The 18,969-nt window shown below is 43.2% G+C and overlaps 1 protein-coding gene across 1 annotated transcript in view; it reads left to right on the forward strand.

Annotated features, from left to right (window-relative positions):
• CHP1 (calcineurin like EF-hand protein 1) overlaps nucleotides 1-18,969 on the forward strand; it is a 54,073-nt gene that overhangs the window by 22,091 nt on the left and 13,013 nt on the right. The window contains exons 3-4 of the mRNA XM_050799586.1: nucleotides 4,991-5,071; nucleotides 12,111-12,238. Coding sequence (XP_050655543.1) covers nucleotides 4,991-5,071; nucleotides 12,111-12,238 — 209 coding nt within the window. The remainder of the gene's footprint in view (nucleotides 1-4,990; nucleotides 5,072-12,110; nucleotides 12,239-18,969) is intronic.

Raw genomic sequence — 18,969 nt, forward strand, 5'->3', positions numbered from 1 at the left:
GCGCCACCACGCCTGGCTAATTTTCTATATTTAATAGAGACAGGGTTTCTCCATATTGGTCAGACTGGTCTCAAACTCCTAACCTCAGGCGATCTGCCTGCCTTGGCCTCCCAAAGTGCTGGGATTACAGGCGTGAGCCACTGCACCTGGCCATCTTATCCATTTAATTTAAAAATACGGATTAAATGCTTTAGCTAATGGAAATTTTTGTCATTTCAGTGTTAATAAATATGTTGTACCATATGATTAACCTCTCATACTACTTAAATATGGAAAGCTGTGTTTTCTTTTTTTTTTTGAGACAGAGTCTCACTCTGTTTCCCAGGCTGGAGTGCAGTGGTGCTGTCTTGGCTGACTGCAACCTCCGCCTCCCGGGTTCAAGCAATTCTCTGCCTCGGCCTCCCGAGTAGCTGGGATTACAGGCACCCGCCACCACGCCCATCTGATTTTTGTATTTTTAGTAGAGACGGGGTTTCACCATTTTGGCCAGGCTGGTCTTGAACTTCTGACCTCATTATCCACCCGCCTCCACCTCCCAAAGTGCTGGAATTACAGGCATGAGCCACCGTGCCCAGCCTAGAAAGCTGTGTTTTCTAATTGAATGTGTTTTCCAGTGGGTATGTCCTATTAACAGATTTTAATCTCCTCATTATGTACAAGTCAACTAAAGCAACAACCTGTGGGTGCTTGAGATAGAAGTTACCTGTGAGGCTGAATCTCTGTAAGAGAAGGGACTTGTGCAGTGAAGGCAAGCAGTGTAGAGGGATGGCATGTCTGGTTACTAACAGTCTCAAAACTCTGGTTTTTCTGAGCATCCCTATGCCCTTGAATGTCTGGAAAACCACTCCCCATTGGAAATTTGTTGGCCACAAAGAATGCCATTGTACATGGCTCTGTTCTCAGAATTGACTACTACCAGTGATACTGTCTTTTTCTCAAAAAATCTTCAAAGAAGGTTTTCCTAGGTATACCATGAGGCAGAACATAATGTTGGTATGTTTTTCAGTGAATCCACACAAATCTATTTTCAGATGGATCTTATGCTTGTGGTGTTTAGGTCACTTTGGAGTATTTATTTTTTTCTATTAGGTTTATGTTGATGGGCAAATTTGAGAAGCTAAGTTTTAGAGAAACTGCCCAGATCTCCATTCTACTATAAAGCAACCAGTAATAATAACTTGTTTGTATATTGTTTATTTAACAGTTGACAAATTATTTTTTATACTCTTTCTGTTTTGTTTTGTTTTTTTCTGTTTTGAAACAGGGTCTCACTCTGTCACCCAGGCTAGAAGGCAGTGATGTTATCATCGCTCCTTGCAACCTTGACCTTCTAGGCTCAAACAGTCCTCCCGCTTCAGCTTCCCAAGTAGCTGGGACTACAGGCACGTTCCACCATGCCCGGCTAATTTTTTGTTTTTTTAAATTTTTTAGAGATGTGGTCTTGCTCTGTTGCCCAGGCTGGTCTGGAACTGCTAGCCTTAAGCAGTTCTTCCGCCTTGGCCTCCAAATGTGCTGGGATTATAGGCTGAGCTGCCATGTGCAGCCCTCTTTCTTTTTAACTTTAATACTTTTAGCAATATTCTCCTTGATCTGAGTGACTGGAACTACATTATGTATACAATCTAAATTCTAAGACTAGAGTTAGATAGTATTAAAGGACAGGTCCTTATTGACATCGGAGGGCCAAGTGTACACTTCCTTATTGAGACTGAAGTTCAGGCTAGGTTGTGCATCACCACTTGATACTAGACTTGGTTTTTAAACTGCCTCTTCCCAGCTAAAGTTTCTTAAGCTTGTTAGACATTAAACTGAGGTATGTGGCCATGCAATTCAAATCAGCCTTAGTCTTACTTTAAAAGGGAGTAGTTATTGTTTCTTGACCTCTGTCAGACAAGAGGAGCTACATTTTGATGATAGTGTAGACTTTGTATTACAGAACAAATTATGTAATAAAAGCTTTGTACATGTTTGTTGAATTAAATAATCAGGACCTCGGTAATTTTCTCTTTCATCATCTTAAGCAATCCAGTTATCTTATGAACAACTTCTTCTGGTTTATTCATTGATATAAAATTATTACCCTAAATGGTCAAGAAAAGACTAGAATCCAGGATGATTGTTCCAGAGCTTTGTGTTCAGTCCACCACGTCAGTTTCTACCTGTGTCACCAAATGTGGTGGAGATGAGCTTGCTGAATTAATTAAGCACCATGTAAACGTTAAACCACAAGAAGAAAAGAGTGTGAAGTCTCCTGGGTACAGCAGGAGTATTTTATTATCTTCCGTCTTTGCTAGCTTATGTTACAAAGAGGGTGGAGATATACATTTTATCTCTCTGCAAGTAAACTTCTTGAAGGCAGGAGTAAAATCTATTCAAGTTTATAATCTTTTTTTTTTAACTTTTTATCTGGAAATAATTTTAAACTTGAAGAAAAGTTACAAGAACAATACAAGATAACTTTTACTCTGATACCCAGATTCACCAATTGTCACATACTTCACTGTTTATTTCCTATAAAAAGGACATTCTCAGATCGAACTCAAGAAAGTTACGTTTTGAAACAGTACCGTTATGTAATATTCCATATTTTATATAGTCCATGCTTCATTTTCACGTATTACCCGGTAATGTCCTTTATAGCAGGTGTTTTCCTAGTCCAGGATCATGTGTTGGGTTTTGTTGTATGTTTCTTTAGCCCCCCTTGATCTGGAACAATCCTCTGCTTTTCTTTGTCCTCCATGACATTGATATTTTTGAAGACTACAGCACAGGTAAGTTGTAGACAGCTTTGTATTCTTGGCCCAGAAAACAACCAAATAAAGTTTTTAAAAAGTACTTATTGAAAAACTTGGAGGCTGGGCACGGTGGTTCACACCTATAATCCCAGGACTTTGGGAGGCTGAGGCGGGTGGATCACCTGAGGTCAGGAGTTCAAGACCAGCCTGGCCAAGATGGTGAAACTCCACCTCTACTAAAAATACAAAAATTACCCAGGTGTGGTGGCGCCCGCCTGTAATGCCAGCTACTTGGGAGACTGAAGCAGTAGAATCGCTTGAACCCAGGAGGTGGAGGTTGCAGTGAGTGGAGAGATTGCGCCACTGCACTCCGGCCTGGGCAACAAGAGCGAAACTCCGTCTCAAAAACAAAAAAAAAAAAAAGAGGCCGGGCGCGGTGGCTCAAGCCTGTAATCCCAGCACTTTGGAGAGGCCGAGACGGGTGGATCACAAGGTCAGGAGATCGAGACCATCCTGGCTAACCCGGTGAAACCCCGTCTCTACTAAAAAAATACAAAAAACTAGCCGGGCGAGGTGGCGGGCGCCTGTAGTCCCAGCTACTCGGGAGGCTGAGGCAGGAGAATGGCGTGAACCCGGGAGGCGGAGCTTGCAGTGAGCTGAGATCTGGCCACTGCACTCCGGCCTGGGCAACAAGAGCGAAACTCCGTCTCAAAAACAAAAAAAAAAACAAAAAGAAAGAAAAATCTTGGGGAGAGTAACTTTCATTGAAAAGGTTCAGTATTAGGGCTGGGCACTGTGGCTCAGGCCTGTAATCCCACCCAGCACTTTGGGAGGCCGAGGCCGGCAGATCACCTGAGGTCAGGAGTTCAAGACCAGCCTGGCCAACATAGTGAAACTGCGTCTCTACTAAATGTACAAAAAACTAGCCAGGTGTGATCGCAGGTGCCTGTAATCCCAGCTACTTGGGAGACTGAGGCAGGAAAATTGCTTGAACCTGGGAAGTGGAGGTGGCAGCGAGCCAAGACCATGCCGTTGCATTCCAGCTTGGACGACTGAGCAAGACTCTGTCTCAAAAAAAATTCAATATAGGAAAGAAATGTGGTTTTTAGAAAAATAACACATACTTTGACTCAGATTTAAATCACAGTTCTGCTACTTAGGAGTAGTGTGGCTTTGGGTAAGTTACTTTATCTTCCTGACTCTCAATTTCCTCAGCTTTAAAAGGGTATACATAAAACATGGGCATGAAGAAATGAGATGGCCGGGGCGCGGTGGCTCACGCCTGTAATCCCAGCACTTTGGGAGGCCGAGACGGGCGGATCACGAGGTCAGGAGATCGAGACCATCCTGGCTAACACGGTGTAACCCCGTCTCTACTGAAAAATACAAAAAACTAGCCGGGCGAGGTGGCGGGCGCCTATAGTCCCAGCTACTGGAGGCTGAGGCAGGAGAATGGCGTGAACCCGGGAGGCGGAGCTTGCAGTGAGCTGAGATCCGGCCACTGCACTCCAGCCTGGGCGACAGAGCGAGACTCCGTCTCAAAAAAAAAAAAAAAAAAAAGAAATGAGATAATGTATGTAAACAGTTAGAGCAGCACATGATGTGTATGCAATGAATGGTAGCTGACAATATTTGCTTTGGTATAACCTCACCTGAGTCATGTAAGGATGACTGCTCATGTCATGTTTGAGGGTTAAATACTTCTGTAGTCCTAGTCCACAGAAAATGGAAATGGAGAAAAAGCTAGAGTCAGAATAAGGAATCAATTGGTTGTCACATTCTTTCCTTGCATGTAAATAGCACCTAAGAATTCCTTGCATTTTGTAAGTGCCTAAAAATCTTAACAAGGATATGGAAATCCCTCTGTTTGTCCCCATATTCAAGTTCTGCAGTATTTGATACTTTCCATTTGCTGTTCACTTTCCAAACTTAATAACTAGGTACGAAATGCTAATGTTCAAGGAATCATTTACTAAGGGACAGATTAGTATTTGTCCATCAGTTGGCTTATTGACGTAACCTGTGTGCTGAATTCACTGGAATGTGGCATAGTCAAATCTGGCTCCTTCCACTACTGAGTTGTTGCAAGAAACACTTGGCAGCTATTAAAGTGCTATTCTTTGCAGTTATTTGGTATAATTTGCCACAGAAGTAAATTCCAGGAGGTAATATTCTTGCTAGGTTACACTCCTGACTTAGGGAGTTCATGCTAAGGGCAATGATCTCTATCTAACTCAAGGTGATTCTCTTGGCAGCCGGGAAGATTTCCAGAGGATTCCAGAACTTGCCATCAACCCACTGGGGGACCGGATCATCAATGCCTTCTTTCCAGAGGGGTGAGTCAGTACAGTTGTTGGACTTCCTTCCTGAGGCTATCACAACCTAAATTATTTGCTAATCTGGAATAGTGATATTGATTGTGCCATCTCAGACTGTGATACCCCCGATTATATTGGGCATTTCTAATTTTGTCATTTCTAGAATATCTCTTCTATTCTACCCTCCTGTGTGTTTTAAACTTCAAATTGATATATGAGCCTGTCTTCAAAATTCTGTCTTTATGCTTATCATTGATGTAAAACTAGACTTTTAAAAAATGTTTATTTGGAAGTAATTTCAAATTTACAAGAAAGTTGCAAAAGTTAAAAGTAATTCAAAGAATACTTGTATATCTATTGCCCTGATGCATCTATTGTTATATTGTTAACATTTTGCCTCATTTGTGTGCTCTCTCTCTTAGTAGCAACCCATTAAAATATAATGCAAGCCACACATGTAATTTTACATTTTCTAGTAACCACATTTAAAAAGTAAAAATAGGCCGGGCGCGGTGGCTCAAGCCTGTAATCCCAGCACTTTGGGAGGCCGAGACGGGCGGATCACGAGGTCAGGAGATCGAGACCATCCCATCCTAGCTAACACGGTGAAACCCTGTCTCTACTAAAAAAATACAAAAAACTAGCCGGGCGAGGTGGCAGGCGCCTATAGTCCCAGCTACTCGGGAGGCTGAGGCAGGAGAATGGCGTAAACCCGGGAGGCGGAGCTTGCAGTGAGCTGAGATCCGGCCACTGCACTCCAGCCTGGGCGACAGAGCGAGACTCCGTCTCAAAAAAAAAAAAAGTAAAAATAAGTTGGCCGGGCGTGGTGGCTCACGCCTGTAATCCCAGCACTTTGGGAGGCCAAGGCGGGCGGATCACAAGGTCAGGAGATCGAGACCATCCTGGCTAACATGGTGAAACCCTGTCTCTACTAAAAATACAAAAAATTAGCCAGGTGTAGTGGTGGGCGCCTGTAGTCCCAGCTACTCAGGAGGCTGAGGCAGGAGAATAGCGTGAACCTGGGAGGCGGAGCTTGCAGTGAGCTGAGATGGTGCCACTGCCCTCTAGCCTGGGTGATGGAGCAAGACTACGTCTCAAAAAAAAAAAAAAAGTAAAAATAAGTTAACTTTGGTAATATATATTTTATTTAATATATTAAAAATATTATTTCAGGCCAGGTGTGGTAGCTCACGCCTGTAATGCCAGCACTTTGGGAGGCCGAGGCAGGCAGATCACGAGGTCAGGAGATCGAGATCATCCTGGCTAACATGGTGAAACCCCGTCTCTACTAAAAATACAAAAAATTAGCCGGGCGTGGTGGCGGGCACTTGTAGTCCCAACTACTCAGGAGGCTGAGGCAGGAGAATGGCGTGAACCTGGGAGGCAGAGCTTGCAGTAAGCCGAGATCGCGCCGCTGCACTCCAGCCTGGGCGACAGAGTGAGACTCTGTCTCAAAAAAATATATATATGTATATATACACATACAATTTCAATATATAATCAATATTAAAAATAACTGAGATACTTTACTTTTTTTGTTTTGTTTTGTTTTTGTTTTGAGACAGAGTCTTGCTCGGTGCCCACGTTGGAGTGCAGTGGTGCCATCTCGGCTCACTGCAACCTCCGCCTCCCAGGTTCAAGCGATTCTCCAGCCTCAGCCTCCATGGTAGCTGAGATTACTGCCACATGCCACCATACCCGGCTAATTTTTGTATTTTCAGTAGAGACAGGGTTTGGCCAGGCTGGTCTTGAGCTCCTGACCTCAGGTGATCAGCCTGCCTCAGCCTCCCAAAGTGCTGGGATTACTGGCGTGAGCCACCACGCCCAGCCTACATTTTTTCATAGTAAATTTTTGAAATCCAGTGTGTAATTTACACTTACACATATCAGGTCAGACTGACCATGTTTCCAGTGCACATAACCAGATGTGACAAGTGACTGCAATATTGAACAGCGCAGCTTATGTACCCGTGCTTGCTCTACAGACCCTCTCTTGCAGACACTTTTTCCCTCTCTCTTTCCCCCTCTTTCTATCTACACATACTGTATGTGTGCGTGTATATATATACATACATGCATGTACGTACATACATACACATATATACATGTAGGTATATACACATATATATACTTATGTAATTTTTTTGTGTATGCGTGTTCACATAATTGTATTTCTGAACTATTTCAGGGTAAGTTGCATAGTTATGAGGCTTTACCTCTGAATGCACCAGTGTGTGTTTGCTAAGAATAGGGACATTCTTTTACATATCCATAGTATAGTTTCTACTTCAGTAAACTTACATTGATACAATCCTCTTATCTAATCTATTACTCTGTTGTATTAACGTATTATCTAGTTTATTCTAATTTATATTCATATTCCAATTTTGTCATCTAATAATCTGTTTTCTAGCACTTCCCCACCTCCGGTACAGGATCTAGTCTGGGTCACTTGCCAAGTCTCTTTAGCCTCCTTTAATCTGGAACATTTCCCTAACCTTTATTTTACTTTTGTGATACTGAATAAACATATAGTTCTCATAACACACACACTTTGTAAAGTAGATTGTTCTTAATGTGGGGTTTTCTAGTGTGAAACTAGTCTTTTGATATGCTTCACTACCTAATACGCTGCTTTCAGAGTAGTGAGTAAATATTTACTGATTCGATTAGGTACCTTTTCATCAATAAAGCTTACATATAAGCTTGTTTTAAGTAATTTCCTAAACAATCTATTCCTAGTTCATATGGATAGTCTATGACCCACAGGACTTCAAAATATTATATGGGTGCCAGTTTTTAATGAGACTGTCAATGAGGATACTGTCAGATAAAATGCCTGGAGGAAATTTTAGAACTTTAAATTGAGAGCAAAGGAATTTGCTAGTTGAGAGGGTTGGGCATTCAGTAAATGTGAGTGAAAGTCAGAAGGCGAATGAGGTCGGGCAGTTAGTTCATGTAAAGACGGGAATCAAATCATGTTGACTACAAGGAATCTTATGCCCTCTTTCATTTTCTCGCTTTCTCTCTCCTTGAACTGCCCTGTTTGTTTCAGGTGTGGTTTGTATGCTGAATTCTTCCTTTTTTCTGCTTCCTCTTTTACCCCTGCAAAGCATTGAACCCTATCCAGAGATAACTTTCACAGCTATGCTTTGTATCCAAACCTTTTGCAATGAAAAGTAAACCCAGGAGAGTCACTTTGCCAACTTTTTTTCAGAATTCTTTAGTCACCATTGATTACTTGAAGCAGCAGCTTGTGGGAAGCTGTTTTGTAAAGCTAAACTACATTTGCTGTGACTACAGTATCACCTGTCATTCTGTCCACGAATCTACTGCTAAGGAAGTGGGACAGAGTGCATATGAGGAAGTGGAGGGCTGTACTGGGCTGCACTGCTTGGCTCTTAGCAAGCCGTGACTGCTTCTTGCGCTAATCATATAGATGTATTTGGCTTCTGGGTTTTTCTTTCTTCCCTAGGCATATGCACATGGGGGCTTTTTTTTTTTTAAAAAGAGTGAGATTTGAAAGTGGACTATGTTTATTTAATTCCCTTTTACCCAGAAACTTTATGCTAGCAATACTCATTAATGTGTTTTTTCTAGCATATGATTTAAATTTTACTCCACGTTACTTGATTCCTCAGATCTGACATTTTTTACCAGATCCTGGTCCATCAGCAGTATAGATACATTGAAGAACCAAAAGATCATTCTTTTTTTTGCTTTGTTTTGTTTTGTTTGTTTTTTTGAGACGGAGTCTCCCTCTATTGCCCAGGCTGGCGTGCAGTGGCGTGATCTTGGCTCACTGCAACCTCTGCCTCCTGGGTTCAAGCGATTCTTCTGCCTCAGCCTCGCCAAGTAGCTGGGACTACAGGCGCATGCCACCACGCCCGGCTAAGTAGAGACGAGGTTTCACCATGTTGACCAGGCTGGTCTCAAACTCTTGACCTCAGGTGATCCACCTGCCTCGGCCTCCCAAAGTGCTGGGATTACAGGCATGAGCCACCGCGCCCAGCCAAGGTCATTCTTTTGAGTGCAGATGGCTCACAGGCTAGCCTTTGAACTCTGCCTTTAGAAGGCCTTATAAACTGAGTGTCTATAGAGCACAGAAGAGACGCTACATACCTCAGCTGTTTGGTGGGTTACAGAGTGGGGTTTTTTTTAGGTAACCACAGGAACCAGGCCATCTGCCTTAGATAAATAAATGATATTATGTCACATGGGGCATTCTTTTTTAATATTAAAGAATATTCTTCATTCAAATTTTGAGAATTATTTCTTACAGGGTAGTTGATTAGCCTGTGGCACAATAAAAAGATTTTCTCTAAGCTTAAGTACCAAGAAGGCTTTATACACAAGAAGTCTAGGTCTTTCAAATCTTTTTTTTTTTTTTTTTTTTTTTTGAGACGAAGTCTCACCCTGTCGCCCAGGCTGGAGTGCAGTGGTGTGATCTGGGCTCACTGCAAGCTCTGCCTCCTGGGTTCACGCCATTCTTCTGCCTCAGCCTCCCGAGTAGCTGGGACTACAGGCGCCCGCCACCATGCCCAGTTAATTTTTTGTATTTTTAGTAGAGGCAGGGTTTCACTGTGTTAGTCAGGATGGTCTCCTGACCTTGTGATCCACCCGCCTCAGCCTCCCAAAGTGCTGGAATTACAGGCGTGAGCCACCACGCCCGGCAAAATCATTCTTTTTTGAGACAGAATCTCCCTCTGTCACCCAGGCTGGAGTGTAGTGGTGCGATCTTGGCTCATTGCAACCTCCATCTCTGGTTCAAGCAATTCTTGTGCCTCAGGCTCTTGAGTAGTTGGGATTATAGGCCCCAGCTAATTTTTGTATTTTTAGTAGAGACGGGGTTTCACCATGTTGGCCAGGCTGGTCTTGAACTCCTGACCTGAGGTGATCCACCCTCCGTGGCTCTCAGAGTGCTGGGATTATAGACGTGAGCCACTGTGCCCTGCCTAAAAGATTATTTAGAGAAAAAATATCCAATTATGAGGGAAAAATAAAATCATAATGTGTCCACAGAATTATGCATATGTTTTAAATGTTTCAAAGTATTTATATTGATTGGAGAAATGCTTAAAAGTTAAAAGAAGGCAGGATACTAAGTTACATAATACAGTTATCTAAAAAGCATAGAAAAGTTACTAGAAGAAAATGCATTCATATATATATGGGGGAGTCTTGCACCGTCACCCAGGCTGGAGTACAGTGGCACAGTCTCGGCTCACGCAACCTCTGCCTCCTGTGTTCAAGTGATTCTCCCACCTCAGCCTCCCAAATAACTGGGAGTATAAGCGTGAGCCACGGCGCCTGGCTGACTGATTGATTGGTTGATTGATTCCCTCTTTCCTTCCTTCCTTCCTTCCTTCCTTCCTTCCTTCCTTCCTTCCTTCCTTCCTTCCTTCCTTCCTTCCCTCCCTCCCTCCCTCCCTCCCTCCCTCCCTCTCTCCTTCCCTCCCTTCCTTTTCTTTTCCTTTTCCTTCCTTTTTCTTTCCCTTTCCTTTCCTTTTCTTTCCTTTTTTTTTTTTTGACATAGTCTTGCTCTGTCACCCAGGCTGGAGTGCAGTGGTGCAGTCTTGGCTCACCGCAGCCTCCGCTTCCCAGTTTCAAGTGATTCTCATGCTTCACCCTCCCGAGTAGCTGGGATTACAGGCACCCACTACCACGCCCAGCTAATTTTTTTGTATTTTTAGTAGAGACAGGGTTTTACCATGTTGGCCAGGCTGGTCTCAACTTCTGGCCTTAAGTGATCTGCCTGCCTCAGCCTCCCAAAGTGTTAGGATTACAGGCGTGAGCCACTGTGCCCAGCCAGAAAATATATTTATATTAACTATGGTTGTAATTGGTAGAACTTGGATCAGTGTTTTTGTATCTACTTCTCTTTTTTCCACATTTTCAAAGATATTTTTGCTTTTATAATTAAATAAACTTGGCCAGGCATGGTGGCTCACGCCTGTAATCCTAGTACTTTGGGAGGCCGAGATCACGAGGCAGATCACGAGATCAGGAGATCGAGACTATCCTGGCTAACATGGTAAAACCCCATCTCAACTAAAAATACAAAAAATTAGGTCGGGCGCACACCTGTAATCCCAGCACTTTGAGAGGCCGAGGTGGGCGGATCACCTGAGGTTGGGAGTTCGAGACTAGCCTGACCAACATGGAGAAACCATGTCTCTACTAAAAATACAAAATTAGCCAAACGTGGTGACGCATGCCTGTAATCCCAGCTACTCGCAAGGCTGAGGTAGGAGAATTGCTTGAACCAGGGAGGCGGAGGTTGCAGTGAGCTGAGATCGTGCCATTGCATTCCAACCTGGGCAACAAGAGCGAAACTCCTTCTCAAAAAAGAAAGAAAAAGAAAAAAAAATTGGCCAGGCATGTTGGCATGCACCTGTAGTCCCAGCTAACTCGGGAGGCTAAGGCAAGAGAATTGCTTGAATCCGGGAGGCAGAGGTGAGCTGAGATAGTGCCACTGCAGTCCAGCCTGGGCGACAGAGCAAGACTCTGTCTCAAAATAAATAAATATATAAATAAATAAAAAAAATTAAAAATTAAATAAACTTTATTTTAAAAGCAGCCTTTCCATAATGTGCCTTAATTTTAAAATATCCCTTGGTATACATTACTGCAGGGGAGATGTGGGAGGTGGCTGAGGAGTCACTGGGTTGAAATGACTTAACAGAGTTCAAAGCAAAGAGTTCAAGTTTTGGCTCTCTTTTATGGTGCTGGCACTACTCTACATTCGTTTTTTGGAAAAGAGATGCAAGTAAATTCAATAGATAACTGTAACCCTGATAAGTCCTGTTACCTAAGTCTGGTTAAATCATTTATCAAGTGGGAGTAGTAGTGGGAGTAATAGCACCTGCCTTACAAGGTTGGGGTGAGGCTTAAATGATATGGTACTGTGAGCCCCGAAGTACCGTGCACATGGAAAGAAACCTCATTAAATGAACTTTCAGGCTACCGTAGCTAAAGCTTTTGCCAGTATATTTAATTTGTAAGAAATAATCACCGTGATTGACATGGTGTTCTGTTTGGTATATTTCACAATCAGAGAGGACCAGGTAAACTTCCGTGGATTCATGCGAACTTTGGCTCATTTCCGCCCCATTGAGGATAATGAAAAGAGCAAAGATGTGAATGGACCCGAACCACTCAACAGCCGAAGCAACAAACTGCACTGTAAGGAGCTAAAGTCTTCTGGCTTAAAATACTTGCTTTTCATTTCTTAAAAGTCATGTATGTACTCACTCATTATTTGAACAAGCATTTACAAGAGCATACTGGTTAAGACCTCAGACTCTGGAGCTAAACTGGCCAAGATTAAATACTAGTCTACTCTTTTTTGGCCGTGTGACTTTGGGCAAGGTACTTAACCTCTTTGGGCTTCACTTTTCTCTTCTGTCAAATAGGATTCTAAGGGGTTCCGCATTGGATTGTTGTGAGGATTAAATGAGTTAATAAATGTCAAGTGCTTCAGATAGTGCCTGACATATACTAGGTACTTAATAAGTGTTACCTGGTATCATTGTAATTCATTGAGCACCTACTCAATGAGCAGGTGTGGAGGTGTGCCAGGCACTGTGTTAAGTGCTAGCGTGGCAATAGTGAACAAGATCCAGGCCCCACCTTTAAGGAATAATGATAATCCTCAACTCATCTTAGAATTTGATAGACACTGGATATGACTTAAGTAGTGGGGGACAGCTGGATATAGTGCAAGATTTAATTTTTATACCCATGTCTCATGCCCCTTTTCCTTTAATACTTGTTTGCTTTCCCTTCTGCCCTTACTGGTTCGTGTATAATATTGCCCAATTCCTTACAACACTTCTCCAGGAAATTGAAATTAAAGTTCTCTTTTTATTCAATACAAGTTGAAATTGCAGTTGTATTAAAACTGACTGAAAGCTGAGCGCAGTGACTCATGCCTGTAATCCCAGCACTTTGGGAGGCCAAGGTAGGTGGATCACTTGAGCCCAGGAGTTTGAGACCAGCCTGGGCAACATGGTAAAACACTGTCTCTAATAAAAATACAAAAATTAGCCAGGTGTGGTGGCATGCACCTGTGGTCCCAGGTACTTGGGAGGCTGAGGTGGGAGAATTGCTTGAGCCTGAGAGGTCGAGACTGCAGTGAACCATGATGGCACCACTGCACTTCAAGCTAGGTGACAGAAACTCTGTCTCAACAAAGAAAAGAAAACAAAACAAAATCTTCCAAATAGCAGTAGTGGATTTGGGCATTACTCGGTGTCTTAGGATGCCTTTAGCTGACTCAGCTGGCTTAAACAATAAGGAAATATATTAGCTCACTTTACAAGTCAGGTTAGGCCAGCAGGAGGGTTGATTCTGTTTCAAGCACTAGGGATTTTTCTCTTTACTCCGCCATCCTCATAGTCTGTTTTATCCTAAGGTATTTTGGTCACATGACAGCTCTCAGTTGTTAACAGGGCTTTTTTTTTTTTCTTGTTCACATCTGGCAGTAGAGGAAGAGAGATATATATAGAGAGAGATCGAGACTGAAATTGAGCAACACTCCTCCCAAGCATGGAATGTAAGTCCTTCCCCTCACTTTGATAAGTCAGTTTAGATCAGGAGAGTGCCGAGTGCCGAGGAGATTAGGCTAATGAGATTCCCCTCCTGATGCTGTGGTTGGGGTTCTGCTAGGGAAGAAGGTTGGAATGCCACAGAAATGGCAAACTTCAGGATGAGATAGAATAATAACAAAGTGCTATGCAGGTTATGCTTGGTTTTATTTTGTTTTTGCTTAATTTTTTGAGATAGGGTCTCACTCTGTCACCCAGGCTGAGTGCAGTGGTGTGATCACGGTTCACTATGGCCTTGACTTTCCTGGCTCAAGTGATCCTTTTGCCTCAGCCTCTCAAGTTGCTGGCACCACAGGCGTGTGCCCTACACCCAGCTAATTTTTTATTTTCTAATTTTTTCTAGGGATAGGGTCTCACTATGTTGTCCAGACTGGTCTCGAAATCTTGGACACGAGCAATCATCCCACCTTGGCCTCCTGAAGTGCTAGGATTACAGGCATGAGCCTCCATACCCAGCCTGTTTTTTTCATTACATACTTTAGTCTTGGCTGTAGGATTAACTTTTATAGGAAACTAAAAATTAATTAGATTTCTGTTGCAGTCTAGGTGTAGGGATTACATACATGTAATTAGACCAGTAAAACCAAAGCTAATTCTAAGGCCAAAGAAAAGACTAGAAGAGTCCAAGAAGTCCTCAGTTTCTATCTAAATGTGTTGCTTCTCTTTGAAGTTCCCACAGGGCTATATAAGCTGTAGGATGGTGCCTCTTATTGTAGACTGAGAGCAATTGAATGTCATATATCTAGCAACACATTTGCCACTGAGACACATTTACCTTAGAGAAAGGGGATGTGGGCTGGGTGAGGTGGCTCACTCCTGTAATCCCAGCACTTTGGGAGGCTGAGGCAGGCGGATCACCTGAGTCAGGAGTTCGAGACAAGCCTGGCCAACATAGTGAAACCCCATTTCTACAAAAATACAAAAAAAAATTAGCCAGGCATAATGACGGGTGCCTGTAATCCCAGCTACTCAGGAGGCTGAGGCGGGAGAATTGCTTGAACACAGGAGGCGGAGGCTGCAGTAAGCCGAGATCGTGCCATTGCACTCCTGCCTGGGTGATAGAGCAAGACTCTGTCTCAAAAAAAAAAAAAAAAAGGGTATGTGTTACTTAGAAATGTGAGTTTACAGGCCAGGCGTGATGGCTCATGCCTGTAATCCCAGCACTTTGGGAGGCCAAGGCGGGTGGATCACTTGAGATCAGGAATTCAAGACCAGTCTGGGCAACATGGTGAAACCCTGTCTCTACTAAAAATACAAAAAATTAGCCGGGCGTGGTGGCGGGCGCCTGTAATCCCAGTTACTCGGGAGGCTGAGACAGGAGAATGGTTTGATCCTGGGGGGCGGAGGTTGCAGTGAGCCGAGATTGCACCACCGCTGTCCAGCCTGGGCAACAGAGCAAGACTCCATCTCAAAAAAAAAAAAAGAAAAAAAGAAATGTGGGTTTACAGAGGAGTGGAACCAAATTTTATTATGGGTTATCCTTTGCATAGAATACTGTCTTCAGGAACTCTGAGAACACACTTTGTCCTATTTCTTTTTTATGCCACAGTGAGAGAATTTTAATCACAATCAGCAAGGCTCAACTATACCCATGTAGGCACAGGCCCACGTACATACAGTGCCACTCTGCTCTTCTGTTTGTCTCCTAGAAGTGGTACCTTATTGCTTTCCTCTTTGAACTGGTGACGTTATAATGCTTTGTGTAGGCCAGGCGCAGTGGCTCATGCCTGTAATCCCAGCACTTTGGGAGGCTGAGGCGGGTGAATCACCTGAGGTCAGGAGTACGAGACCAGCCTGACCAACATTGTGAAACCATGTCTCTTCTAAAAATACAAAATTAGCCAGGCATGGTGGCGCATGCCTGTAATCCCAGCTACTCGGGAGGCTGAGGCAGGAGAATTGCTTGAACCTGGGAGGCAGATGTTACAGTGAGCCAAGATCACGCTGTTGCACTCCAGACTGGGCAATAAGAGTGAAACTCCATCTCTAATAATAGTAATAATAATAATAATGCTTTGTGTAAAAGATATAGCCCTATGTACAGGTGGATAGTGTTAAAAAAAAAAAAAAAGTGAAAAGTAAAATTCATCTTAGAATGCCCAGGGCATGGTAAGTAAGAGAGAATTCTAGAGGTCTACAGGTTTTCCTTCCCACATTCTAATTGTCTTCTTAAATGGTTTAAGTTTTTATAAAACATAATGATGTGGAAAGTAGAGTCTACATTAGAATATTTTTTTGGGTGTTGAGGAGTATAGGTGGAGTAGAGCTTGGGAGAGTAGCCAGGAAGAAATAGCAGCATTATTCATAGAATCCAAAAGGTAGAAGCAATCCTAGTATCCATCGACAGATCAATGGATAAATAAAATGTTGGGTACACATACAATGGAATATTAGTCTGTATTAAAATAGAAAATTCTGAGGCCAGGCTCGGTGGCTCACGCCTGTAATCACAACACTTTGGGAGGCCGAGGCGGTTGGATCATGAGATCAGGAGTTCGAGACTAGCCTGGCCAATATGGTGAAATCCCATCTCTACTAAAAATACAAAAATGAGCCTGGCGCGGTGGTGGATGTGTGTAATCCTAGCTACTCGGGAGACTGAGGCAGGAGAATTGCTTGAACCCGGGAGGCGGAAGTTGCAGTGAGCTGAGATCACACCACTGCACTCTAACCTGGGTGACAGAGCAAGACTCCATCTCAAAAAAAAAAGGAAATTCTGGCACATGGTACAACATGGATGAATCTTGAAGACATTTTGCTGAGTGAAATAAAGTGGATATAAAGGACAAATATTGTATGATTCCTCTTATGTGAGGTTTCCAGAGTGGTCAAATTTGTAGAGACACAAAGTAGAACAGTGGTTGCCCAGGGCTGGGGGATGGTGGTGGTGATGGTAATGGAGTTGTTGTTAAAAGGGTACATTTTCTGCTGGTGAAGATGCAGAAGTTATGGGGGGATGGATGGTGGTGATGCTTGCACAACAGTGTGAAAGTACTTAATGCCACAGAACTGTACCTGTAGAAAAGGTTTAACTGATAAATTTTATGTATATTTTACCACAATAAAAAAAAAAAAAGAAGCAGCCAGGCATGGTGGCTCATGCGTGTAATCCCAACACTTTGGGAGGACAAGGTGGGCGGATTGCCTGAGGTCAGGAGTTTGAGACCAGCCTGGCTAACATGGTGAAACCCTGTCTCTACTAAAAATACAAAAATTAGCTGGGCATGGTGGCACCTACCTGTAGTCCCAGCTACTCAGGAGGTTAAGACAGGGAAATCGCTTGAACCCAGAAGGCAGAGGTTTCAGTGAGCCGAGATCATGCCACTGCACTCCAGCCTGGGTGACACAGCAAGACTCCGTCTCCCAAAAAGAAAAAAAAAAAAAGAAGCAATAGCATTGATTGAAGTAAAGGTAAAGGTTTGTAGCCCGGGCAACGGAATGAGACCCAGTATCTACCAAAAAAAAAAAAAAAAATTGAGCTGGGCATGGTGGCACACACCTGTATTCCTAGCTACTCAGTAGGCTGAGGTAGGAGGATCACTTGAGCCCAGAAGTTTGGGGCTGCAGTGAGCCATGATTGCACCACTGCACTCCAGCCTGGGCGACAGAGTTGAGACCCCATCTCTTAAATAAAATAAAATAAAATAAAATAAAATAAAATAAAATAAAGGAAGGTAAAGGTTTGACTGAGATCATTCTTTTGGTTTTTCATTAAGCAAATGTTTGAGCACCTACTACATGCCAGGTACTATTTTAGGCCCAGGATACAGTGATGAATAAATCAGGTAAGGCCCTTGTTTTCTTAGAACTTAAGATCTAATAAGAGAGACAGACTATAGAGAAGACGGATGAATAAACAAGGTTTATTGTGGCGAGGTCTGTGAAGGAAGTGAATACATGAGATGAGAAAGGCATGGGGAGATGTCACTATTTTAGAAAGAGTGGTCGGTGAAAGCCTCTCTGAGGAGCTGAAATTTGAGCTAAAGGTCCCGGCACAGTGGCTCACCGCTATAATCCTAGCACTGTGGGAGACTGAGGCAGGAGGATTGCTTGAGCCCAGGTGTTCAAGACCAGCTGTCCGGGCGCGGTGGCTCACGCCTGTAATCCCAGGACTTTGGGAGACTGAGGGGGGTGGATCACAAGGTCAAGAGATTGAGACGATCCTGGCCAACATGGTGAAACCCCATCTCTACTAAAAATGCAAAAATTAGCCAGGCGTGGTGGCGCGTGCCTTAATCCCAGCTCCTCAGGAGGCTGAGGCAGGAGAATTGCTTGAACCTGGGAGGCGGAGGTTGCAGTGAACCGAGATCATGCCACTGCACTCCAGACTGGGCAAAAGAGCAAGACTCCATCTCAAAAAAAAATCGATTTATCTAGACAAAAACCTTGTACCTTTCACCAGCCTGGGCAACATAGTGATACCGTAGCTCTACAAAAATTTTAAAAAATTAGCCAGGCGTGGTGTCTGTGGTTCCCACTACTCTGGAGGCTGAGGTGAGAGGATCCTTTGAGCCTGGGAGGTTCAGGCTGTAGTGAGTCATGATTGTGCTGCTGCACCCAGCCTGGGAGGCAGAGCAGGACCCTGTCTGAAAAAATAAATAAATAAAAATAAAATTAATCAACCACATTAAACAGAACAGAAAAAATATATATATCAGAAGTCTCTCCTAGCTTCTTCCTTTCTCTGGAATTCTGATACATACCTTACAAGGAGTAAATTAGATTTTAAAATTACTTTTATGTCATCTTTCAGTGGACTCACCCTTTTATTTTGGAGGGGAATGATACTTAAACCGGTAGATATTAATCCATGTTCTTATGCCTTTGTGCCTAATAATAGCTCTGCCTGGAATGGCCACGCCTTGGCACATTTCAGTTTGTCTTTCAGGGCCTTGTTCAAATGTTACCTCTCCTTGATGTTTCCCCAGCTCCACCAGAAAGCCACGTCCGCCATACACTTTGTTCCCCCAACAGTTTGGATATGTTGTAGTGCTTAGGATGTAAGTAGGATGTATTCGAGAGAGTCGTGTATGTTGTTCTCCTCTACTAGATAGTGAGTTCCTAAGGACAGAGTCTAAATCCGTGGATCTTAATAGCTCTAGAGCAGTGGATTTGGGACTTTAAGGGTTTGCAGCACTCTGTTTAAGACCCACAATCTTAGTGGCATTCTTGAAGTGATTCAAAACCTAAAAACCACACTAAATTCAGTTGTGGGACAAGACATTCACGTCCTCAGGCTGGCGATTTGTCACCACACCTATAAAATCACCCAGAGATAACACCCTATTCTGTTGGTAGCGCTTCAGC

Source organism: Macaca thibetana, chromosome 7 (genome assembly GCF_024542745.1).
Source record: "Macaca thibetana thibetana isolate TM-01 chromosome 7, ASM2454274v1, whole genome shotgun sequence".
NCBI lineage: Eukaryota > Metazoa > Chordata > Mammalia > Primates > Cercopithecidae > Macaca > Macaca thibetana.